Here is a 27,158-nt window from a genome sequence, read left to right as displayed (position 1 = left end):
GAACTAGAACTGAACTAGAACTGAACTAGAACTGAACTGAAACTGAACTAGAACTGAACTAGAACTGAACTAGAAACTAGAACTGAACTAGAACTGAACTAGAACTGAACTAGAACGAACTAGAACTGAACTAGAACTGAACTAGAACTGAACTAGAACTGAACTAGAAGAACTAGAACTGAACTAGAACTAGAACGAACTAGAACTGAACTAGAACTGAACTAGAACTGAACTAGAACTGAACTAGAACTGAACTAGAACTGACTAGAACTGAACTAGAATGAACTAGAACTGAACTAAACTGAACTAGAACTGAACTAGAACTGAACTAGAACTGACTAGAACTGAACTAGAACTGAACTAGAACTGAACTAGAACTGAACTAGAACTGAACTAGAACTGAACTAGAACTGAACTAGAACTGAACTAGAACTGAACTAGAACTGAACTAGAACTACTAGACTGAACTAGAACTGAACTAGAACTGAACTAGAACTGAACTGGAACTGAACTAGAACTGAACTAGAACTGAACTAAACTGAACTAGAACTGAACTAGAACTGAACTAGAACTGAACTAGAACTGAACTAGAACTGAACTAGAACTGAACTAGAACTGAACTAGAACTGAACTAGAACTGAACTAGAACTGAACTAGAACTGAACTAGAACTGAACTAGAACTGAACTAGAACTGAACTAGAAACTGAACTAGAACTGAACTAGAACTGAACTAGAACTGAACTAGAACTGAACTAGAACTGAACTAGAACTGAACTAGAACTGAACTAGAACTGAACTAGAACTGAACTAGAACTGAACTAGAACTGAACTAGAACTGAACTAGAACTGAACTAGAACTGAACTAGAACTGAACTAGAACTGAACTAGAACTGAACTGAACTAGAACTGAACTAGAACTGAACTAGAACTGAACTAGAACTGAACTAGAACTGAACTAGAACTGAACTAGAACTGAACTAGAACTGAACTAGAACTGAACTAGAACTGAACTAGAACGAACTAGAACTGAACTAGAACTGACTAGAACTGAACTAGAACTGAACTAGAACTGAACTAGAACTGAATGAACTGAACTAGAACTGAACTGAACTAGAATGAACTAGAACTGAACTAGAACTGAACTAGAACTGAACTAGAACTGAACTAGAACTGAACTAGAACTGAACTAGAACTGAACTAGAACTGAACTGAACTGAACTAGAACTGAACTAGAACTGAACTAGAACTGAACTAGAACTGAACTAGAACTGAACTAGAACTGAACTAGAACTGAACTAGAACTGAACTAGAACTGAACTAGAACTGAACTAGAACTGAACTAGAACTGAACTAGAACTGAACTAGAACTGAACTAGAACTGAACTAGAACTGAACTAGAACTGAACTAGAACTGAACTAGAACTGAACTAGAACTGAACTAGAACTGAACTAGAACTGAACTAGAACTGAACTAGAACTGAACTAGAACTGAACTAACTGAACTAGAACTGAACTGGAACTGAAGTAGAACTGAACTAGAACTGAACTAGAACTGAACTAGAACTAACTAGAACTGAACTAGAACTGAACTAGAACTGAACTGGAACTGAACTAGAACTGAACTAGAACTGAACTAGAGCTGAACAAGAACTGAACTAGAACTGTCTGGTCTATAGTCTAGTCTATAGTCTAGACTATAGTCTAGTCTATAGTGTAGTCTATAGTCTAGTCTATAGTGTAGTCTAGTATAGTCTATAGTGTAGTCTATAGTCTAGTCTATAGTCTAGTCTATAGTCTAGTCTATAGTCTAGTCTATAGTCTAGTCTATAGTCTAGTCTATAGTCTAGTCTATAGTCTAGTCTATAGTCTAGTCTATAGTCTAATCTATAGTCTAGTCTATAGTCTAGTCTATAGTCTAGTCTATAGTATAGTCTATAGTCTAGTCTATAGTCTAGTCTATAGTCTAGTCTATAGACTCAAAAATTCGTTTATTTCTAAGTTGTTCTAAACCGCTAAACGTTTTATTCCTCTTTAAATTTCCTATTTGTACGTAACACGTTTTAATGCTCAAAATATAATATTTACTCCTTTTAATTTATTCCAATTATTTTGTGCCGCGAGTAAAATACATACATTAAATATTAAATATACAATATTTTTTCTCTTCTTCTGTTTCCCCAACATTATTTCAAATAGAAATTCGTAATTAAAATAGCTTCGAGTTATAATACAAAAAACAGTAGAAAATATTAAATGTATGTATGTGTGAATGTATGTATGTATATTCGTTTTATATACAATTTATGAAATGTCTGCATATAAAATAAAACGTTTTGAAAATGTTCTTTATAACAGGGCACAAATAAAAAAAAAAAAAAAATACGAAAAATTACTATTAAAAAAGTTTTACGTTTAAGGGTACCAAACATAGAAGTGTGCTAACAACCATCATTTACACACATTTTTAATTTGTTATACGTAAATACATTTAGTTTGTTAACTTGTTTATAATTCCAGTCACAATTTAACTTTAAAGTTCTGATTTTTTGTTTGCCAACTATGTAGTACTATAGCAATCTAAATGTATATTTTTGTCTAAATCTCTTACATTAAAAAAAAAACATTTTATATTTAGAGTCACTCACTGGATTTTACTGATTTTGAAATTCATCTATCGATTTATTTTGCTTAAATGCTTTTAGAAATCTCTATAGATTTTTAGTTTGTTTTGTTTTACGGTTTTATTTTCGCAACTTTTGCTAAATTCATTGTTCAGCTAATACGTTTGTAATTGGAAAAAATTTTAGAAACTTTGTTAGAGAAGCAACTGGAAAATATAATAAAAAAAACAATCATCAAAGTAAAATTTCACTTTTTTAAATTTATTTTAAATGAGTTTAAAATACAAATATCTACTTTTGGTTAAGTTCTTATTCAGTTCATGTTAAGTTTTAGTTCAGTTCTAGTTCAGTTCCAGTTCAGTTCTAGTTCAGTTCTAGTTCAGTTCTAGTTCAGTTCTAGTTCAGTTCTAGTTCAGTTCTAGTTCAGTTCTAGTTCAGTTCTAGTTCAGTTCTAGTTCAGTTCTAGTTCAGTTCAGTTCTAGTTCAGTTCTAGTTCAGTTCTAGTTCAGTTCTAGTTCAGTTCTAGTTCAGTTCTAGTTTAGTTTAGTTCAGTTCTAGTTCAGTTCTAGTTCAGTTCTAATTCAGTTCTAGTTCAGTTCTAGTTCAGTTCTAATTCAGTTCTAGTTCAGTTCTAGCTCAGTTCTAGTTCAGTTCTAGTTCAGTTCTAGTTCAGTTCTAGTTCAGTTCTAGTTCAGTTCTAGTTCAGTATTTAGTTCTAGTTTAGTTCTAGTTCAGTTCTAGTTCAGTTCTAGTTCAGTTCTAGTTCAGTTCTAGTTCAGTTCTAGTTCAGTTCTAGTTCAGTTCTAGTTCAGTTCTAGTTCAGTTCTAGTTCAGTTCTAGTTCAGTTCTAGTTCAGTTCTAGTTCAGTTCTAGTCAGTTCTAGTTCAGTTCTAGTTCAGTTCTAGTTCAGTTCTAGTTCAGTTCTAGTTCAGTTCTAGTTCAGTTCTAGTTCAGTTCTAGTTCAGTTCTAGTTCAGTTCTAGTTCAGTTCTAGTTCAGTTCTAGTTCAGTTCTAGTTCAGTTCTAGTTCAGTTCTAGTTCAGTTCTAGTTCAGTTCTAGTTCAGTTCTAGTTCAGTTCTAGTTCAGTTCTAGTTCAGTTCTAGTTCAGTTCTAGTTCAGTTCTAGTTCAGTTCTAGTTCAGTTCTAGTTCAGTTCTAGTTCAGTTCTAGTTCAGTTCTAGTTCAGTTCTAGTTCAGTTCTAATTCAGTTCTAGTTCAGTTCTAGTTCAGTTCTAGTTCAGTTCTAGTTCAGTTCTAGTTCAGTTCTAGTTCAGTTCTAGTTCAGTTCTAGTTCAGTTCTAATTCAGTTCTAGTTCAGTTCTAGTTCAGTTCTAGTTCAGTTCTAGTTCAGTTCTAGTTCAGTTCTAGTTCAGTTCTAGTTCAGTTCTAGTTCAGTTCTAGTTCAGTTCTAGTTCAGTTCTAGTTCAGTTCTAGTTCATTTCTAGTTCAGTTCTAGTTCAGTTCTAGTTCAGTTCTAGTTCAGTTCTAGTTCAGTTCTAGTTCAGTTCTAGTTCAGTTCTAGTTCAGTTCTAGTTCAGTTCTAGTTCAGTTCTAGTTCACTTCTCGTTCAGTTCTAGTTCAGTTCTAGTTCAGTTCTAGTTCAGTTCTAGTTCAGTTCTAGTTCAGTTCTAGTTCTAGTTCAGTTCTAGTTCAGTTCTAGTTCAGTTCTAGTTCAGTTCTAGTTCAGTTCTAGTTCAGTTCTAGTTCAGTTCTAGTTCAGTTCTAGTTCAGTTCTAGTTCAGTTCTAGTTCAGTTCTAGTTCAGTTCTAGTTCAGTTCTAGTTCAGTTCTAGTTCAGTTCTACTTCAGTTCTAGTTCAGTTCTAGTTCAGTTCTAGTTCAGTTCTAGTTCAGTTCTAGTTCAGTTCTAGTTCAGTTCAAGTTCAGTTCTAGTTCAGTTCTAGTTCAGTTCTAGTTCAGTTCTAGTTCAGTTCTAGTTCAGTTCTAGTTCAGTTCTAGTTCAGTTCTAGTTCAGTTCTAGTTCAGTTCTAGTTCAGTTCTAGTTCAGTTCTAGTTCAGTTCTAGTTCAGTTCTAGTTCAGTTCTAGTTCAGTTCTAGTTCAGTTCTAGTTCAGTTCTAGTTCAGTTCTAGTTCAGTTCTAGTTCAGTTCTAGTTCAGTTCTAGTTCAGTTCTAGTTCAGTTCTAGTTCAGTTCTAGTTCAGTTCTAGTTCAGTTCTAGTTCAGTTCTAGTTCAGTTCTAGTTCAGTTCTAGTTCAGTTCTAGTTCTAGTTCAGTTCTAGTTCAGTTCTAGTTCAGTTCTAGTTCAGTTCTAGTTCAGTTCTAGTTCAGTTCTAGTTCAGTTCTAGTTCAGTTCTAGTTCAGTTCTAGTTCAGTTTAGTTCTAGTTCAGTTCTAGTTCAGTTCTAGTTCAGTTCTAGTTCAGTTCTAGTTCAGTTCTAGTTCAGTTCTAGTTCAGTTCTAGTTCAGTTCTAGTTCAGTTCTAGTTCAGTTCTAGTTCAGTTCTAGTTCAGTTCTAGTTCAGTTCTAGTTCAGTTCTAGTTCAGTTCTAGTTCAGTTCTAGTTCAGTTCTGTTCAGTTCTAGTTGGGTTCTGTTCAGTTCGAGTTAAGTTCTATTTAAGTTCTAGTTCAGTTTTAGTTCAATTCAATTTCAGTTCTATAGAAAATGGTCTAGTCTATAGTGTGGTTTATAGTGTAGTCAGTAGTCTAGTCTATAGTCTTGCCTATTGTCTATTCTATAGTCTACTCTATAGTCCTGTTTATAGTCAAATCTATAGTCAAGTTCTACGTGTACTCTCGGCTATGCTGATGCCTATATTTAAGTCCATTCTATAGTTCTATCTGCAGTCTAGTCTAATTTTCTCCCATTAGACCAAAATTATCTCTAATCAACTGCCATTATTTTCCAATATTTTATCCACAACACCGCTTATTTCGTTCAATTAATTTAACATTTTTATATATTCATCCCTTTTCCAAATTAACTACATTAATTTGCTACTTTACTACTTCTTTTAGCTTTTAATATGACATTAAATAGCTTAGACAAAGCTTTTTGCTTAAATTGTCATAATAAATGACAATAATTGCTGTCAACTGTTACACATGTCACATGACATTAGAAGAGGATTAGACAACATACCATACACTTCTACCACTGTCAACGTCAATAGATAAATATTTTATGTACAAGTCTAACTAACGCTGGCTGCAGTAGTAATCATCTTTTTTTTTTCTTTTGCTATTAAAGGTCAGGGCCTAATCAAGTGGTAGTTAAGTAGATAAAAATAAGCTTTTTAAGAAGCTTCATTCAATTCGCAGAAAAATTTAATTTAATAACATTTTTGCCATCATCATTATAGGGGAAAATCTTATGACAAAATGTTATTGAAAAAAAAAAACAAGAAACAAGTTATTTTAAGAAGAAACATTACCAGCAATTAATTAATTATAAATATGTTTTTTGTAATTATTTTAAATTAAAGTAAAGATATTTGAAATAATTAACATAAAACTCGAGAAATTTTAATATTTTTTTGTTTATTTAAAAGCTGCTTATTTAACATTAAACAAATTATAATAAAAACAAGACACTATAATAACAATGAACATAGTTACAAAGTAATGGTTAATTGCAGTTACAGGGTTTTCAAAGATCCGGAATAAGAGTTATTTTTGATATGGGAATTTTCCAAACGTGATCAAAACCTTTTCAGAGATTTTAATATTAACATACTAATTACAAACAAAGTCAAAAGTAGACGTACATTAGATTATAGAGCAGACAGTAGACTAGAGTATGGAGTAGACTAGATTGTAGACTAGACTATAGACTAGACTATAGACTAGACTATAGACTAGACATAGTAGACTATAGACTAGACTATAGACTAGACTATAGACTAGACTATAGACTAGACTATAGACTGGACTATAGACTAGACTATAGACTAGACTATAGACTAGACTATAGACTAGACTATAGACTAGACTATAGACTAGACTATAGACTAGACTATAGACTAGACTATAGACTAGACTATAGACTAGACTATAGACTAGACTATAGACTAGACTATAGACTAGACTATAGACTAGACTATAGACTAGACTATAGACTAGACTATAGACTAGACTATAGACTAGACTATAGACTAGACTATAGACTAGACTATAGACTAGACTATAGACTAGACTATAGACTAGACTATAGACTAGACTATAGACTAGACTATAGACTAGACTATAGACTAGACTATAGACTAGACTATAGACTAGACTATAGACTAGACTATAGACTAGACTATAGACTAGACTATAGACTAGACTATAGACTAGACTATAGACTAGACTATAGACTAGACTATAGACTAGACTATAGACTAGACTATAGACTAGACTATAGACTAGACTATAGACTAGACTATACTAGACTATAGACTATAGACTAGATACTAGACTAGACTAGACTATAGACTAGACTATAGACTAGACTATAGACTAGACTATAGACTAGACTATAGACTAGACTATAGACTAGACTATAGACTAGACTATAGACTAGACTATAGACTAGACTATAGACTAGACTATAGACTAGACTATAGACTAGACTATAGACTAGACTATAGACTAGACTATAGACTAGACTATAGACTAGACTATAGACTAGACTATAGACTAGACTATAGACTAGACTATAGACTAGACTATAGACTAGACTATAGACTAGACTATAGACTAGACTATAGACTAGACTATAGACTAGACTAGAGACTAGACTATAGACTAGACTAGACTAGACTATAGACTAGACTATAGACTAGACTATAGACTAGACTATAGACTAGACTATAGACTACTATAGACTAGACTATAGACTAGACTATAGACTAGACTATAGACTAGACTATAGACTAGACTATACACTAGACTATGCACTAGACTATGCACTAGACTATAGACTAGACTATAGACTAGACTATAGACTAGACTATAGACTAGACTATAGACTAGACTATACACTAAACTATACACTAAACTATACACTAGACTATAGACTAGACTATAGACTAGACTATAGACTAGACTAGACTATAGACTAGACTATAGACTAGACTATAGACTAGACTATAGACTAGACTATAGACTAGACTATAGACTAGACTATAGACTAGACTATAGACTAGACTATAAACTAGACTATAGACTAGACTATAGACTAGACTATAGACTAGACTATAGACTAGACTATAGACTAGACTATAGACTAGACTATAGACTAGACTATAGACTAGACTATAGACTAGACTATACACTAAACTATACACTAGACTATAGACTAGACTATAGACTAGACTATACACTAGACTATAGACTAGACTATAGACTAGACTATACACTAGACTATAGACTAGACTATAGACTAGACTATAGACTAGACTATAGACTAGACTATACACTAGACTATAGACTAGACTATAGACTAGACTATAGACTAGACTATACACTAGACTATAGACTAGACTATAGACTAGACTATAGACTAGACTATATACTAGACTATAGACTAGACTATAGACTAGACTATAGACTAGACTATAGACTAGACTATAGACTAGACTATAGACTAGACTATAGACTAGACTATAGACTAGACTACAGACTAGACTATAGACTAGACTATAGACTAGACTATAGACTAGACTATAGACTAGACTATAGACTAGACTATAGACTAGACTATAGACTAGACTATAGACTAGACTATAGACTAGACTATAGACTAGACTATAGACTAGACTATAGACTAGACTATAGACTAGACTATAGACTAGACTATAGACTAGACTATAGACTAGACTATAGACTAGACTATAGACTAGACTATAGACTAGACTATAGACTAGACTATAGACTAGACTATAGACTAGACTATAGACTATACTATTGACTAGACTATAGACTAGACTATAGACTAGACTATACACTAGACTATACACTAGACTATAGACTGGACTATATACTAGACTATAGACTAGACTATACACTAGACTATACACTAGACTATACACTAGGCTATAGACTAGACTATAGACTAGACTCTAGACTAGACTCTAGACTAGACTCTAGACTAGACTGTAGACTAGACTATAGACTAGACTATATACTAGACTATAGACTAGACTATAGACTAGACTATAGACTATACTATAGACTAGACTATAGACTCGACTATAGACTAGACTATAGACTATACACTAGATTATACACTAGACTATAGACTAGACTATAGACTAGACTATATACTAGACTATAGACTTGACTACAGACTAGACTATAGACTAGACTATAGACTAGACTATAGACTAGACTATGCACTAGACTATAGACTAGACTATAGACTAGACTATAGACTAGACTATAGACTATAGTCTAGTCTATAGTCTAGTCTATAGTCTAGTCTATAGTCTAGTCTATAGTCTAGTCTAGTAGTCTAGTCTATAGTCTAGTCTATAGTCTAGTCCATAGTCTAGTCTGTAGTCTAGTCTATAGTCTAGTCTATAGTCTAGTCTATAGTCAGTCTATAGTCTAGTATAGTCCTAGTCTATAGTCTAGTCTAGTTAGTCCTATAGTCTAGTCTAGTCTAGTCTATAGTCTAGTCTATAGTCTAGTCTATAGTCTAGTCTATAGTCTAGGTCCTATAGTCTAGTCTATAGTCTAGTCTATAGTCTAGTCTATAGTCTAGTCTATAGTCTAGTCTATAGTCTAGTCTATAGTCTAGTCTATAGTCTAGTCTATAGTCTAGTCTATAGTCTAGTCTATAGTTCAGTCTATAGTCTAGTCTATAGTCTAGTCTATAGTCTAGTCTATAGTCTAAGTCTATAGTCTAGTCTATAGTCTAAGTCTATAGTCAGTCTATAGTCAAGTCTAGTAGTCTAGTCTAGTCTATAGTCTAGTCTATAGCTTCTATAGTCGAGTCTATAGTCCTAGTCTATAGTCTAGTCTATAGTCTAGGTCTATAGTCTAATCTATAGTCTAGTCTATAGTCTAGTCTATAGTCTAGTCTATAGTCTAGTCTATAGTCCTAGTTTATAGTCTAGTCTATAGTCTAGTCTATAGTCTAGTCTATAGTCTAGTCTATAGTCTAGTCTATAGTCTAGTCTATAGTCTAGCCTATAGTCTAGTCTATAGTCTAGTCTATAGTCTAGTCTATAGTCTAGTCTATAGTCTAGTCTATAGTCTAGTCTATAGTCTAGTCTATAGTCTAGTCTATAGTCTAGTCTATAGTCTAGTCTATAGTCTAGTCTATAGTCTAGTCTTATAGTCTAGTCTATAGTCTAGTCTATAGTCTAGTCTATAGTCTAGTCTATAGTCTAGTCTATAGTCTAGTCTACAGTCTAGTCTATAATCTAGTGTATCGTCTAGTCCATAGTTTAGTCTATAGTCTAGTCTATAGTCTAGTCTATAGTCTAGTCTATAGTCTAGTCTATAGTCTAGTCTATAGTCTAGTCTATAGTCTAGTCTATAGTCCAGTCTATAATCTATCTATAGTCTAGTCTAGAGTCTAGTCTATAGTCAAGTCTATAGTCAAGTCTATAGTCTAGTCTATAGTCTAGTCTATAGTCTAGTCTATAGTCTAGTCGATAGTCTAGTCTATAGTCTAGTCTATAGTCTAGTCTATAGTCTAGTCTATAGTCTAGTCTATAGTCTAGTCTATAGTCTAGTCTATAGTCTAGTCTATAGTCTAGTCTATAGTCTAGTCTATAGTCTAGTCTATAGTCTAGTCTATAGTCTAGTCTATAGTCTAGTCTATAGTCTAGTCTATAGTCTAGTCTATAGTCTAGTCTATAGTCTAGTCTATAGTCTAGTCTATAGTCTAGTCTATAGTCTAGTCTATAGTCTAGTCTATAGTCTAGTCTATAGTCTAGTCTATAGTCTAGTCTATAGTCGAATCTATAATCTAGGTTATAGTCTAGTCTATAGTTTAGTCTAAAGTCTAGTTTATAGTCGAGTCTATAGTCTAGTCTGTAGTCTAGTCTTTAGTATAGTCTATAGTCTAGTGTAGTTTAGACTATAGACTGGACTATAGTTTAGCCTATACCTGGACTAAAGTCTAGTAAAAAGCCTGGCCTATGGTCTAGTCTTTAGTCGGGAATAGGGTATACTCTATAGTTCGAAATATAGTCTATAGTCTGGAATATAGTCTAATATGTATCCTGAACAGTTTATAGTCTGTCCAGGTTTATAGTCGGGATAATGACTAGTCTATAGTCTGCTGTATAGTCTAGTCTCGACTATAAGTTTAAGACTATTGTTAAGTCTAGTCTAAAGTCTGAGCTATATATTCTAGTTTTAAATATAGTCTATAGTCTGGTCTAGGCAAGCCTTTAGATTAGTCTTAATTAAAAAACTCTTAGTGATGAAATCCCCTTTTATCCTTTAAAATTGATGTTACTCAACCAAATTTATTCATTTTTCTGTACATTAGTAAAGTGGGTGTCATAAGTTTGTCGCACTATGTAAAAAAACTTATCATACTATAGCAATATGTGGGTAGTATCTGGAGGCAAATATTGGCAAAATATCTGCTAATTTAACATCTGTCACATTTGGAAGTATGTATGTAGTTGGTGATTATATGTGTATTATGCCGGAAATATAAAAAATTACCCACAAAAATCTCCCACATTTAAAAGCTCTCTCTAAAACGCTTTTACTTTTTTCGGCACCCTACTTTTAATAACGAAAGCCTTAAGTTAAAAACAATTTAAAGAAGTTTTATTATAGTCTTTGTTAAGATTTAACTAATAATTTATATTCTTTTTTAAATTTAGTGTTATTCTCATAATATTTAGGTCATCATGCTAAGCAGCATCAAGAAAGTTTCATTTCATTTTGTGTTGCTTTTTAAAATTTTCGTTTTGACCTTTAATTAATTACCCCAAAAATAAGATAAACTAAGTTTTAAAAGAATAATTATGAAAATTATAATGTTTGTAGATTCTAATGTTAGGTATACCGTTTTAAAATGTATTTAAATACTTAGAGAAAAATACGGAGAGCTTATTAAACGCTTAACACACCACTTATGTTTAATTTCAAGACAGTTTCCTTTTATAATAATTAAGCAGTTAGTTTTGTTACGTTTTTATACAAAAGCTTTTATTATTTTTATTGTTGTATTAATAACTTGCAACATATTTCTATTGCTGTTTGCAGTTGTTTTAGCTGTTGGCTAAAATAGTATGATTTTCTTTGAAATTGTAACATGATTGCTAAGAAAAAAAAGAACTAGGTAGACATTTGAACAAAAAAGTGCAAACAAGTTTTTTTTGTATTTCATTTCTTTTCGCACAAAATAATGAAAAATGAAACTGAATTTTTAACTTGATCGAAGTAGGAAGAGTTGCCAAAGACTGGAAATTTAAAACAATTTCCTAATATATTCTAGAATAGTATAAAATAGACTATAGACTAGACTATAGACTAGACTATAGACTAGACTATAGACTAGATTATAGACTAGACTATAGACTAGACTGTAGACTAGACTGTAGACTAGACTATAGACTAGAATATAGACTAGACTATAGACTAGACTATAGACTAGACTATAGACTAGAATATAGACTAGACTATAGACTAGAATATAGACTAGACTATAGACTAGAATATAGACTAGACTAGACTATAGACTAGACTATAGACTAGACTATAGACTATACTATAGACTAGACTATAGACTAGACTATAGACTAGACTATAGACTAGACTATAGACTAGACTATAGACTAGACTATAGACTAGACTATAGACTAGACTATAGACTAGACTATAGACTAGACTATAGACTAGACTATAGACTAGACTATAGACTAGACTATAGACTAGACTATAGACTAGACTATAGACTAGACTATAGACTAGACTATAGACTAGACTATAGACTAGACTATAGACTAGACTATAGACTAGACTATAGCTATAGACTAGACTATAGACTAGACTATTAGACTACTATAGACTAGACTATAGACTAGACTATAGACTAGACTATAGACTAGACTATAGCTAGACTATAGACGAGTACTATAGACTAGACTATAGACTAGACTATAGACTAGACTATATAGACTATACTATAGACTAGACTATAGACTAGACTATAGACTAGACTATAGACTAGACTATAGACTAGACTATAGACTAGACTAGACTAGACTACTAATAGACTATAGACTAGACTATAGACTAGACTATAGACTAGACTATAGACTAGACTATAGACTAGACTATAGACTAGACTATAGACTAGACTATAGACTAGACTATAGACTAGACTATAGACTATAAGACTAGAGACTAGACACTAGACTATAGACTAGACTATAGACTAGACTATAGACTAGACTATAGACTAGACTATAGACTAGACTATAGACTAGACTATAGACTAGACTATAGACTAGACTATAGACTAGACTATAGACTAGACTATAGACTAGACTATAGACTAGACTATAGACTAGACTATAGACTAGACTATAGACTAGACTATAGACTAGACTATAGACTAGACTATAGACTAGACTATAGACTAGACTATAGACTAGACTATAGACTAGACTATAGACTAGACTATAGACTAGACTATAGACTAGACTATAGACTAGACTATAGACTAGACTATAGACTAGACTATAGACTAGACTATAGACTAGACTATAGACTAGACTATAGACTAGACTATAGACTAGACTAGACTAGACTATAGACTAGACTATAGACTAGACTATAGACTAGACTATAGACTAGACTATAGACTAGACTATAGACTAGACTATAGACTAGACTATAGACTAGACTATAGACTAGACTATAGACTAGACTATAGACTAGACTATAGACTAGACTTAGACTAGACTATAGACTAGACTATAGACAAGACTATAGACTAGACTATAGACTAGACTATAGACTAGACTATAGACTGGACTATAGACTAGACTATAGACTAGACTATTGACTAGACTATTGACTAGACTATTGACTAGACTATAGACTAGACTATAGACTAGACTAGACTATAGACTAGAGTAAAGTACAGTCCAGACTATAGCCTACATTATACTACACTATGGTACAGACTATCGTCTATATATTGAAAAAACTATAGCAGATTTTCAGGCTACAATTAACACTTCCTTTCCTGAGAACCGTTTTACCAGTTTGATATGCATTTCATTGTTTTTATATGTTTGGCATACAAAATTACTAACAAACAGCTGGTTCTGTGGTAAGATTTTGTTGGTGTTTTCTTCTTAAAATTTACAGTATTTGCTTGATTTTATTTTTCTGCTCATCTTAAGAACCAAGTCAAAAAAAAAACAGCTGTTACCAACTTTTCATGGCCTTTTTGCCAAATACTGAATATAAAAACATGGCTCTAGCCATTATTACTACAACTTTTGTTTTTCTGTTTCTGCCACATGAAAGTAATAGTTATAAGTCCCACAAAAATAAAATGAATAAAACTTATAATATAGTGACGAGGAGTAGAAGAAGTCGAAGCTGAAGAAACGTATTGTTTTGTAATCATTAATATGCCACTCTATACTTCAAAGTACTTTATGTACAGGACACTTTATTGGTGTTTTATTTGAGGCTTATGACGTCTTTTAACATTGCCAGCAGACATTTTTATTATAAGTTCAATTTACTATCACCCCCAACTCTCCATCCTCTTGGTATTTTTTAGATGTTAAATGCCATCATTTACTATTATTTTTTATGGTCTTTTTGTTGAATACATATTTTTTGTGGTTTTTATTAAAATTTGTGAATATCATGAACATAATTTTGATGTTGGTGTTTTATTGTTTTATTGCTGGTTTTATTTTAATGTTTTTTTTCTTCATTTCTATTTTTTATTTTTAGGTATTTTGCTTTTTAAATAAAAATTTGGCATTTGCCAATATCCAAAGCTACAGACTAGACTACAGTCTAGACTAAAGACTAGTCTATAGACTAAACTAAAGACTAGTGTGTAGACTAGACTATAGACTAAACTACAGATAAGAATATCGACTACACTAAAGAATAGATTATAGACTAGACTATAGACTAGACTATGGACTAGACTATAGACTAGACTATAGACTAGACTATAGACTAGACTATAGACTAGACTATAGACTAGACTATAGACTAGATTATAGACTAGTCTATAGACTAGACTATAGACTATACTATAGACTAGACTATAGACTAGACTATAGACTAGACTATAGAATAAGCTATAGACTAGACTATAGACTAGACTATAGGCTAGACTATAGACTAGACTATAGACTAGACTATAGACTAGACTATAGACTACACTATAGACTAGACTATAGACTAGACTACAGACTAGACTATAGACTATACTATAGACTAGACTATAGACTAGACTATAGTCAAGTTTATAGACTAGACTATAGACTAGACTATAGACTAGACTATAGACTAGACTATAGACTAGACTATAGACTAGACTATAGACTAGACTATAGACTAGACTATAGACTAGACTATAGACTAGACTATAGACTAGAATATAGACTAGACTATAGACTAGACTATAGACTAGACTATAGACTAGACTATAGACTAGACTAGACTATAGACTAGACTATACACTAGACTATAGACTAGACTATAGACTAGACTATAGACTAGACTATAGACTAGACTATAGACTAGACTATAGACTAGACTATAGACTAGACTATAGACTAGACTATAGACTAGACTATAGACTAGACTATAGACTAGACTATAGACTAGACTATAGACTAGACTAGACTAGACTATAGACTAGACTATAGACTAGACTATAGACTAGACTATAGACTAGACTATAGACTAGACTATAGACTAGACTATAGACTAGACTATAGACTAGACTATAGACTAGACTATAGACTAGACTATAGACAGACTATAGACTAGACTATAGACTAGACTATAGACTAGACTATAGACTAGACTATAGACTAGACTATAGACTAGACTATAGACTAGACTATAGACTAGACTATAGACTAGACTATAGACTAGCTATAGACTAGACTATAGACTAGACTTGACTAGACTATAGACTAGACTTTAGACTAGACTATAGACTAGACTATAGACTAGACTATAGACTAGACTATAGACTAGACTATAGACTAGACTATAGACTAGACTATAGACTAGACTATAGACTAGACTATAGACTAGACTATAGACTAGACTATAGACTAGACTATAGACTAGACTATAGACTAGACTATAGACTAGACTATAGACTAGACTATAGACTTGACTATAGACTAGACTATAGACTAGACTATAGACTAGACTATAGACTAGACTATAGACTAGACTATAGACTAGACTATAGACTAGACTATAGACTAGACTATAGACTAGACTATAGACTAGACTATAGACTAGACTATAGACTAGACTATAGACTAGACTATAGACTAGACTATAGACTAGACTATAGACTAGACTATAGACTAGACTATAGACTAGACTATAGACTAGACTATAGACTAGACTATAGACTAGACTATAGACTAGACTATAGACTAGACTATAGACTAGACTATAGACTAGACTATAGACTAGACTATAGACTAGACTATAGACTAGACTATAGACTATAGACTATAGACTAGACTATGGACTAGACTATAGACTAGACTATAGACTAGACTATAGACTAGACTATAGACTAGACTATAGACTAGACTATAGACTAGACTATAGACTAGACTATAGACTAGACTATGACTAGACTATAGACTAGACTATAGACTAGACTATAGACTAGACTAGACTAGACTATAGACTAGACTATAGACTAGACTATAGACTAGACTATAGACTAGACTATAAACTAGACTATAGACTAGACAATAGACTAGACTATAGACTAGTTCTTAATTTTAAAAAATTCGATGTTAAGTTCAAAAAATTTAGAATATATCTGAAAATGTACAAAAAATCCTAAATATCAATAAAATAGATAACAAAATAAATTTCAGTTTTTTTTACATAATTCTTTTAAAATTTTCCAAATATCTACCACACAAATAAAATTTATTATAATTGACAGCTATGTATGTGTCCAAAATAAAAATTGTTCAAATAAAATATTGACTACAGGCTTTTCTCTGCCATTTGGCCAAGTAATATATCATATAAAAAAATTATAACACATTTCGCTTTGAATGCAAATTTCTTACATAAAATTGTTTCCATATAATTGGAAATGTAACATAGAAATGTAACAGCAAGCAGTAAAAATTTGTCATCATAAAATCATGACAGTGACACATAGTATGATGGACAGACGTTGTCATAGAACAAGTTATTCTTTAAGATATTAAAGTTTAGGAATTATTTAACTTTAGAAAGAAAACAAAAAGCACGAAAATAAATTAAATTTTAATTAAATAAAAGAAATGAAATTAAATATCATGTTTCTTAACAATGTTTTTTCGCAGTTGGTTCTTTTATGCTTTAACTTTTTTATTGTTAATTTATAGAGAAGTTGGTTTTTATTGAGTATAATGTTTTATTGATTTCTTTTTTTTTTTTTTTGTTTATATTGCCTTTCATTTGTGTTTAAAAATTGGCTACTTTTAAAAATCTCCCCTTAAGCTATTTATTTTGGGTTTGTTGCTTACTCAAGGTCAATAAATGTTGGCATAAGTGTTGTTTTATGAAGTAGAACAAAACAAAATTTATATAAAATTTAATTTAAAATAAATACCAAAACAACTTCCTTGATAATTTTAGAACTAAAATCAGCTTTTTACGAAAAAAATATCAATAGTTATGTTGATACTTAACAACATTAGCAAAAATAGAGCTAGAGCTGGAAGAGAACTAGAACGGAACTAGAACAGAGCTAGAGCAGAACTAGAACAGAACTAGAACTGAACTAGAACAGAACTAGAACGGATATAGAACAGAACTAGAACAAAACTAGAACAGAACTAGAACGGATATAGAACAGAACTAGAACAGAACTGGAACAGAACTAGAACAGATCTAGAACAGAACTAGAACAGAACTAGAACAGAACTAGAACAGAACTAGAACAGAACTAGAACAGAACTAGAACAGACTAGAACAGAACTAGAACAAAACTAGAACAGAACTAGAACAGAACTAGAACAGAACTAGAACAGAACTAGAATAGAACTAGAACAGAACTAGAACAGAACTAGAAAGAACAGAACAACTAGAACAGAACTAGAACAGAACTAGACAGAACTAGAACAGAACTAGAACAGAACTAGAACAGAACTAGAACAGAACTAGAACAGAACTAGAACGAATAGAACTAGAACAGAACTAGAACAGAACTAGAACAGAACTAGAACAGAACTAGAACAGAACTAGAACAGAACTAGAACAGAACTAGAACAGAACTAGAACAGAACTAGAACAGAACTAGAACAGAACTAGAACAGAACTAGAACAGAACTAGAACAGAACTAGAACAGAACTAGAACAGAACTAGAACAGAACTAGAAACAGAACTAGAACAGAACTAGAACAGAACTAGAACAGAACTAGAACAGAACTAGAACAGAACTAGAACAGAACTAGAACAGAACTAGAACAGAACTAGAACAGAACTAGAACAGAACTAGAACAGAACTAGAACAGAACTAGAACAGAACTAGAACAGAACTAGAACAGAACTAGAACAGAACTAGAACAGAACTAGAACAGAACTAGAACAGAACTAGAACAGAACTAGAACAGAACTAGAACAGAACTAGAACAGAACTAGAACAGAACTAGAACAGAACTAGAACAGAACTAGAACAGAACTAGAACAGAACTAGAACAGAACTAGAACAGAACTAGAACAGAACTAGAACAGAACTAGAACAGAACTAGAACAGAACTAGAACAGAACTAGAACAGAACTAGAACAGAACTAGAACAGAACTAGAACAGAACTAGAACAGAACTAGAACAGAACTAGAACTAGAACTGAACTAGAACTGAACTAGAACTGAACTAGAACTGAACCAGAACTAAACTGGAACTGAACTAGAACTGAACTTGAACTGAACTTGAACTGATCTAGAACTGAACTAGAACTGAACTAAAACTGAACTGGAACTGGAACTGAACTAGAAGTGAACTAGAACTGAACAAATAATAGTTTAATTAATTATATTTTAATTGTTTTAAGTCTGGTTCCAAGTGAAAAAAACTGAATTGGTTTATTTATTTTTTAGGGAAAAACAAAGGAATTTTGTTAAACAAATACATATGTTTCGACCAAAGTTAACAAATTTAAAATTTAAGAAAACAATTTGTAAATATTAACATTTTAATAATATTTTTATTAATTTTATAAATTAAGCAATTGTTAGACACGTTTAAATAGGGAATAGACAAACATATGTGTTTGTTTTTAAAGACAATAAACAGGATGTGTATTTAAAAAAATAAATATTGGACTTTTTTATTAATTTTTGTTTTATTTTATTTAGAAAAATAAAGAAATGTGGCTGTTTTAGAGTGGAAAATTTTGTTATTTGAAGTGTGTATTTTTATGTTTTCTATTGTAAAATAGGGAATTGTATTTAACAAATAAATATGTTTCATTAGCTGTAACAAAACATATTTTGTTAAAATTTTACTTTTTTAATAACTTCTGTTTATTTATCACGAATTTTTAATTAAATAGTTATTTAAGTGTTTCAACTTAAAAATTTTAACAATTAATAGAATAAACAAAATATTTTATTGAAAATTTCTTAATAAACAAAGCAACCTTTAAAGATAATTGAATTGAATAATTAGTGAATTGTTTCTCAAGAAAATTATACAAAAATTTCACGATTTGTAATTAAGGAAAAAATTATAATAAATTCGATAGTGTTGTGAGAAATCCAACCTCCCCTCTTCGCTGATACTTCATACAGTTGAGGGTTGAAATAGAGGATTTAAAATCTCTTATAAACCTTAAGTTCCTATTCATTATTTCAATTCTAAATGTTATATCAAACACTTACATAATAGTATCTTAAGCAGAAAATCAAAAAGTGAAATGTTTTGCATTTTTGGTGAAATTGTCTAGTTTTTATTTGATTTTATAGAGATGAGCATAACAAGTAGAAAACGAAAAATTCAACACATACAATTTATTTTCAATACTTAACAATTGTTGGTGGCAAATTTGCGAAAAATATATACACACACACAAATTTGCAAAGAAAGTTAAAAAACCTCAATACAATAGAAATAAAAAAAATATTACATACGAACAGCACGAGACAGTAATTATTGTTGTTTTATCTATTGTTATAGTAGCACACTGACAACAATACATTACACTCAAAAGAAAATGTTAGTGAGAATTATTTGGTTTCAAAACACAAAGTCTTATGTTCTAGTTAAGTTCAGTTCTAGTTCAGTTCTAGTTCAGTTCTAGTTCAGTTCTAGTTCAGTTCTAGTTCAGTTCTAGTTCAGTTCTAGTTCAGTTCTAGTTCAGTTCTAGTTCAGTTCTAGTTCAGTTCTAGTTCAGTTCTAGTTCAGTTCTAGTTCAGTTCTAGTTCAGTTCTAGTTCAGTTCTAGTTCAGTTCTAGTTCAGTTCTAGTTCAGTTCTAGTTCAGTTCTAGTTCAGTTCTAGTTCAGTTCTAGTTCAGTTCTAGTTCAGTTCTAGTTCAGTTCTAGTTCAGTTCTAGTTCAGTTCTAGTTCAGTTCTAGTTCAGTTCTAGTTCAGTTCTAGTTCAGTTCTAGTTCAGTTCTAGTTCAGTTCTAGTTCAGTTCTAGTTCAGTTCTAGTTCAGTTCTAGTTCAGTTCTAGTTCAGTTCTAGTTCAGTTCTAGTTCAGTTCTAGTTTCTAGTTCAGTTCTAGTTCAGTTCTAGTTCAGTTCTAGTTCAGTTCTAGTTCAGTTCTAGTTCAGTTCTAGTTCAGTTCTAGTTCAGTTCTAGTTCAGTTCTAGTTCAGTTCTAGTTCAGTTCTAGTTCAGTTCTAGTTCAGTTCTAGTTCAGTTCTAGTTCAGTTCTAGTTCAGTTCTAGTTCAGTTCTAGTTCAGTTCTAGTTCAGTTCTAGTTCAGTTCTAGTTCAGTTCTAGTTCAGTTCTAGTTCAGTTCTAGTTCAGTTCTAGTTCAGTTCTAGTTCAGTTCTAGTTCAGTTCTAGTTCTTTTCTAGTTCTGTTCTACTTCTGTTCCAGTTCAGTTCTAGTTCAGTTCCTGTTCTAGTTCTAGTCTAGTTCTGTTCTACTTCTGCTCCAGTTCAGTTCCTGTTCTAGTTCTGTTCAGAAGAAAATATAATTTGCATAAAAAAATATTTTTAATTTGTTTCTTATTTTTTGTCATAATTTACTATAATTGACACGTTAGCTGTCACTATCTTCTCAATTCTTTGAAGCGACACAAAACCTAAGCATTTGTTATTTTAAAAACAAATATTGTTAGTTCAATATTTATACTCAAACATGCCGGCAATTAAAAAACAATACAATCTAGTTAAACTAAAAAATAACTAAAATGCGGGTAGACTAGCAAAACAAATATTTATTTATTAATAATTTTAAAAATAATACATATGGTTACTATAAACAGATAAAAATTCACTATCAAAGGAATTCTCCCACAGTTATTTGCTAAACAGTAGTAACTAAACAATAACGTGAAAAAATCAATACTTATGACCTTATATGACAATGATTTTAATTGCGTCAATAATTACAGCAACGACAATAATTCTGATAAAAAGACAGCACTATGTACTCAAACCATGGCCTGCCTCAACATCAATCCCTTAACAAATAGAAATGTTTATAAAGAAACAAATTTATTATTTAAACATTGTTGTTAAAGTAATCAGTTGTTTTATGAACTACTTAGGTTTATAATTATAACACAAGTACTTTTTAATTTTCAAATTAAATATAATAAAAATCTTTTAGATAGAAAGTGCTGTTATCTGCAACTTGATCTTAAACAAATTCAAAACATTCACCAGTCAGAGGCTTTCTTTATGTCATGTCTATAATTACACTTTTATTTATGGCCAAGTTAACAAACAATACATTGTTTTTAATGGTTAAATGAAAATCAGGTACATACTTGCTTAAAAGTACAAACTATTAAATAGTGCAAAAACACACTAAAACAAAAGCCATATAATAAATATGACAACAACAATGGTTTTCATCTCACTGTCATCTTGATAAAAATTATTTTCTTTTTTTTTTTGTTTTGCATGAAAAGATAACAAAAATGGAAAATTATAAGAAACTATGGCAAGTAGTTTTACTAGTCAAAGATATTACAAAGATTTGCAATAGTTAAACAAAATGTATAAATAAAAACAAATGAGGTACAAAGTAAAACAGGGTATTTAAAAATAAACGTACTATAATTGATCTAGAACTGAACTAGAACTGAACTAGAACTGAACTAGAACTGAACTAGAACTGAACTAGAACTGAACTAGAACTGAACAAGAACTGAACTAGAACTGAACTAGAACTGAACTAGAACTGAACTAGAACTGAACTAGAACTGAACTAGAACTGAACTAGCACTGAACTAGAACTGAACTAGAACTGAACTAGAACTGAACTAGAACTGAACTAGAACTGAACTAGAACTGAACTAGAACTGAACTAGAACTGAACTAGAACTGAACTAGAACTGAACCAGAACTGAACTAGAACTGAACTAGAACTGAACTAGAACTGAACTAGAACTGAACTAGAACTGAACTAGAACTGAACTAGAACTGAACTAGAACTGAACTAGAGAACTAGAACAGAACTAGAACTGAACTAGAACTGAACTAGAACTGAACTAGAACTGAACTAGAACTGAACTAGAACTGAACTAGAACTGAACTAGAACTGAACTAGAACTGAACTAGAACTGAACTAGAATTGAACTAGAACAGAACTAGAACAGAACTAGAACAGAACTAGAACAGAACTAGAACAAAACTAGAACAGAACTAGAACTGAACTAGAACTGAACTAGAACTGAACTAGAACTGAACTAGAACTCAACTAGAACTGAACTAGAACTGAACTAGAACTGAACTAGAACTGAACTAGAACTGAACTAGAACTGAATTAAAACTGAACTAGAACTGAACTAGAACTGAACTAGAACTGAACTAGAACTGAACTAGAACTGAACTAGAACTGAACTAGAACTGAACTAGAACTGAACTAGAACTGAACTAGAACTAAACTAGAACTGAACTAGAACTGAAATAGAACTGAACTAAAACTAAACTAGAACTGAATTAAAACTGAACTAGAACTAAATTATATTTGAACTACGTTTTTATGAAAAATTACTTTTAAAGGAGTTTCTTTTTCTCTCTTCTTGTCTGATAGAAATAAATTAATCTTTTGTCTGTTTAAAAATAATCCAATTAAATTCCTAACACAAATAAGTTTTATTTATTTAAATATTTCTTAAAAATACAAAATTATTGGAATAATATGTACATTGTAACTAATTTAACACATTAAGGTCTGTATATAGTATGTATAAAATGTGTGATTTAATTGCATTTTTAATGCTATGAAAATAATTAACAATTATATGCTAAATTTGTTGCTTTAAATTGTAAAATTTTTTTATAGTTATAAAAAAGTTGAGAAATTATTTATCACATACACACAAAAACACTATAAAAATAACTTTGAAGAAATGTTAAAGTCATTTTTCGTTAATGATTTTCGTATTTATAAACATTTTAGAAAACTTTACTTAAAAAATTAAACAATAATAAGTTAAAGAAAATGTTTAAAGAAATCTTTTGTGTAAAAACATTTCTTTTTAATATAGTTTTGTTTAGTTTTGCTCTATAATCTTATTGGAAAATAAGTGTTTTAGCTCTAGACTTTGCATTTTGAATTTTTTTCTTTCAAAAGAAAAACAAACTAACCCCCTGCTGTTGCTTAAAAAAGATTTTATTAAAAACAAATAAAAATACTGTTCAATTGTACTAGATATTTTTGTAGTAATAATAAAATTATACATTTTCAAGGACTAAGATCTTTCAAATAAACTTTCTTTAAATTTAAAAGAAATTAAATTACTTAAACACAAATCTTTTTGAAAATATGTGATTTAAAAATAATATTTTAATTATTTCTACACACGCGTATATAGTAAAATTTTGGCTCATTTCCAAATAATTAAAAAAATATATAAAATAGTAATAGTACTATTTAAGTGACCTAGACCAAAGTGTAAGTCTTAGATTGTTAACCAAAATATTTAAAAAAATAAATTGAAATGAACTAGATTTGAACTAGAACTGAACTGAGAACAAACTGAACTAGAACTGAACTAGAACTGAACTAGAACTGAACTAGAACTGAACTAGAACTGAACTAGAACTGAACTAGAACTGAACTAGAACTGAACTAGAACTGAACTAGAACTGAACTAGAACTGAACTAGACTGAACTAGAACTGAACTAGAACTGAACTAGAACTGCACTGAACTAGAACTGAACTAGAACTGAACTAGTACTGAACTAGAACTGAACTAGAACTGAACTAGTAACTGAACTAGAACTGAACTAGAACTGAACTAGAACTGAACTAGAACTGAACTAGAACTGAACTAGAACTGAACTAGAACTGAACTAGAACTGAACTAGAACTGAAGTAGAACTGAACTAGAACTGAACTAGAACTGAACTAGAACTGAACTAGAACTGAACTAGAACTGAACTAGAACTGAACTAGAACTGAACTAGAACTGAACTAGAACTGAACTAGAACTGAACTAGAACTGAACTAGAACTGAACTAGAACTGAACTAGAACTGAACTAGAACTGAACTAGAACTGAACTAGAACTGAACTAGAACTGAACTAGAACTGAACTAGAACTGAACTAGAACTGAACTAGAACTGAACTAGAACTGAACTAGAACTGAACTAGAACTGAACTAGAACTGAACTAGAACTGAACTAGAACTGAACTAGAACTGAACTAGAACTGAACTAGAACTGAACTAGAACTGAACTAGAACTGAACTAGAACTGAACTAAACAGAACTAGAACTGAACTAGAACTGAACTAGAACTGAACTAGAACTGAACTAGAACTGAACTAGAACTGAACTAGAACTGAACTAGAACTGAACTAGAACTGAACTAGAACTGAACTAGAACTGAACTAGAACTGAACTAGAACTGAACTAGAACTGAACTAGAACTAACTAGAACTGAACTAGAACTGAACTAGAACTGAACTAGAACTGAACTAGAACTGAACTAGAACTGAACTAGAACTGAACTAGAACTGAACTAGAACTGAACTAGAACTGAACTAGAACTGAACTAGAACTGAACTAGAACTGAACTAGAACTGAACTAGAACTGAACTAGAACTGAACTAGAACTGAACTAGAACTGAACTAGAACTGAACTAGAACTGAACTAGAACTGAACTAGAACTGAACTAGAACTGAACTAGAACTGAACTAGAACTGAACTAGAACTGAACTAGAACTGAACTAGAACTGAACTAGAACTGAACTAGAACTGAACTAGAACTGAACTAGAACTGAACTAGAACTGAACTAGAAACTGAACTAGAACTGAACTAGAACTGAACTAGAACTGAACTAGACTGAACTAGAACTGAACTAGAACTGAACTAGAACTGAACTAGAACGAACTAGAAACTGAACTAGAACTGAACTAGAACTGAACTAGAACTGAACTAGAACTGAACTGAACTGAACTAGAACTGAACTAGAACTGAACTAGAACTGAACTAGAACTGAACTAGACTGAACTAGAACTTAACTAGAACTGAACTAGAACTGAACTAGAACTGAACTAGAACTGAACTAGAACTGAACTAGAACTGAACTAGAACTGAACTAGTACTGAACTAGAACTGAACTTGTACTGTACTAGTACTGAACTAGAACCGAACTAAACTGAATAAAATTTTTCTGAAAAATTTATTTAAAAATCGCATATGTACATGGATTTTTTATTTTTGGGTTTCCCAATATGTACTTACAATTGTATACTATATATTCTCACTTAATAATATTCTACAAATGTAACAGTTTTCAAAACTCACCTTTTATCCTCCAACAATGCCTCTGCCGTACTTAAACGTAAACGCACCGTTTTCATACTCTGCAACGGGAACAGCTTACAGAAGGGTGTCAAAAACTTGGGACGCCAACAGTAGTGAGGAAACTCCTTGCACACCGTCCATAAACGTTCATTGTGTTCGAATAAGTACGTATGACTTTTGCCAAAGTTTAAGTAGTCATCCATGTCGTTGTGATAATCACAGTAGAGTAAATTTTTTATATTCTTAATGGCCTGCTCTTCATCATCGGGATCGCGTATCTGTTTAATGCCAAAGTCCAGTAAAGGTTCATAATGATAGAAATTCCCCGGCATGGCATTTAAAATGTCACCCAAGAAAGTAGAACCTGAACGCCAGGTCGTCACCACTATACTACGCACGGGAGTTCCTTCAGTTTCAGGTGTTAAATCGGATAGCTTTTCAGCTTCGACACCAAAACGTCCGGCCGGGTATTCAAAATTCTCCATTTCACTGGCCACTTTGGCACGTTGCTGGGCAATCACATCGTTAATAGTGGCCGTCATATTGTACATTACTGCTGTCTGCTGAGGCACGGCATGACCGAAACGTTCTCCGGCAAAAGCGGAGCCAGAACCAAGACCATTGCCTGCAGAGGAATAGCCACCGGAAGCAGTGTTAGCAGCACCCCCAACTGCCATGTTAACACTACCGCCTCCCAAGCCACCACTACCCACCATACCGCCCGACGAGGCTAACGAAGCGGGCAGTGGTCTGTGTTGGGTGGTGGCTATCAGCAACAGAATGCACAAGCCACTAACGCCACAAATGCCTATAAGATTTGCTCTACGCGACATCTTACGACGTTTTGTTATCAAGCCACTGCGTTGTTGGGATCTGGCCGACCTAGCTCCTGCTGTCACTAACTTACTGCTAACTGCCAAGTTTTTGCCACTGCTAATATCGTTACTGCTGCCTTCCACCACCACCACCTGGTGTCCTGTCAAAAGCGAAACTGTCGCTGAATCTGTTTCCTCATAGGCACTCATAAATTTTTTTCGTTTAAGTTTATTTTAAATTTTGTTAATCTAATAATGTAAAGGAATTTCTTTTTGTATTATTTATTTGCTTTTTTTTGTTGTTGTTTGTTTGCGTGTTTCGTTTTTTTTTTTTTTTGTTTTGCCTATTTTCTTGTAAAAACTACGAAATAAAAAATTAAACTAAATTCACTTAAGAAATTTGTCAAATCTTTCCAAACTACTGTAGTTTTTATATTATTTTCTTATTAAAAAAACATTTTCCTATTTAAAGGCTAGTATTTATATTTCTTATTAGAATGCAATTGTAGAAAAGTTATTCATTCATAAAAACTAATTCCCCCGTTCATTACTACTTTTCGATTTCTGCGTAAAATTCTCTTGTAAACACAACCGACCACTTTGCGTGTAAATGTCAAACTAAT

At 31.9% G+C, this 27,158-nt stretch overlaps 1 protein-coding gene across 1 annotated transcript in view; it reads right to left on the bottom strand.

The window, feature by feature from the left end:
* The window catches only part of LOC119610109, a 109,048-nt gene extending 81,890 nt beyond the window's left edge, over nt 1–27,158 (bottom strand). Inside the window, exon 1 of the mRNA XM_037965208.1 lies at nt 25,721–27,158. Within this exon, the coding sequence (XP_037821136.1) occupies nt 25,721–26,745 (1,025 nt within the window). The 5' untranslated portion in view covers nt 26,746–27,158. The remainder of the gene's footprint in view (nt 1–25,720) is intronic.

This window comes from Lucilia sericata, unplaced genomic scaffold (genome assembly GCF_015586225.1).
Source record: "Lucilia sericata isolate MDLA Ls3-8-SP2 unplaced genomic scaffold, ASM1558622v1 Contig001119F_arrow, whole genome shotgun sequence".
In the NCBI taxonomy this organism is placed as follows: Eukaryota; Metazoa; Arthropoda; class Insecta; order Diptera; family Calliphoridae; genus Lucilia; species Lucilia sericata.
The sequence above is the reverse complement of the archived record's forward strand: the minus strand, read 5'-3'. Positions and strand labels throughout refer to the sequence as shown.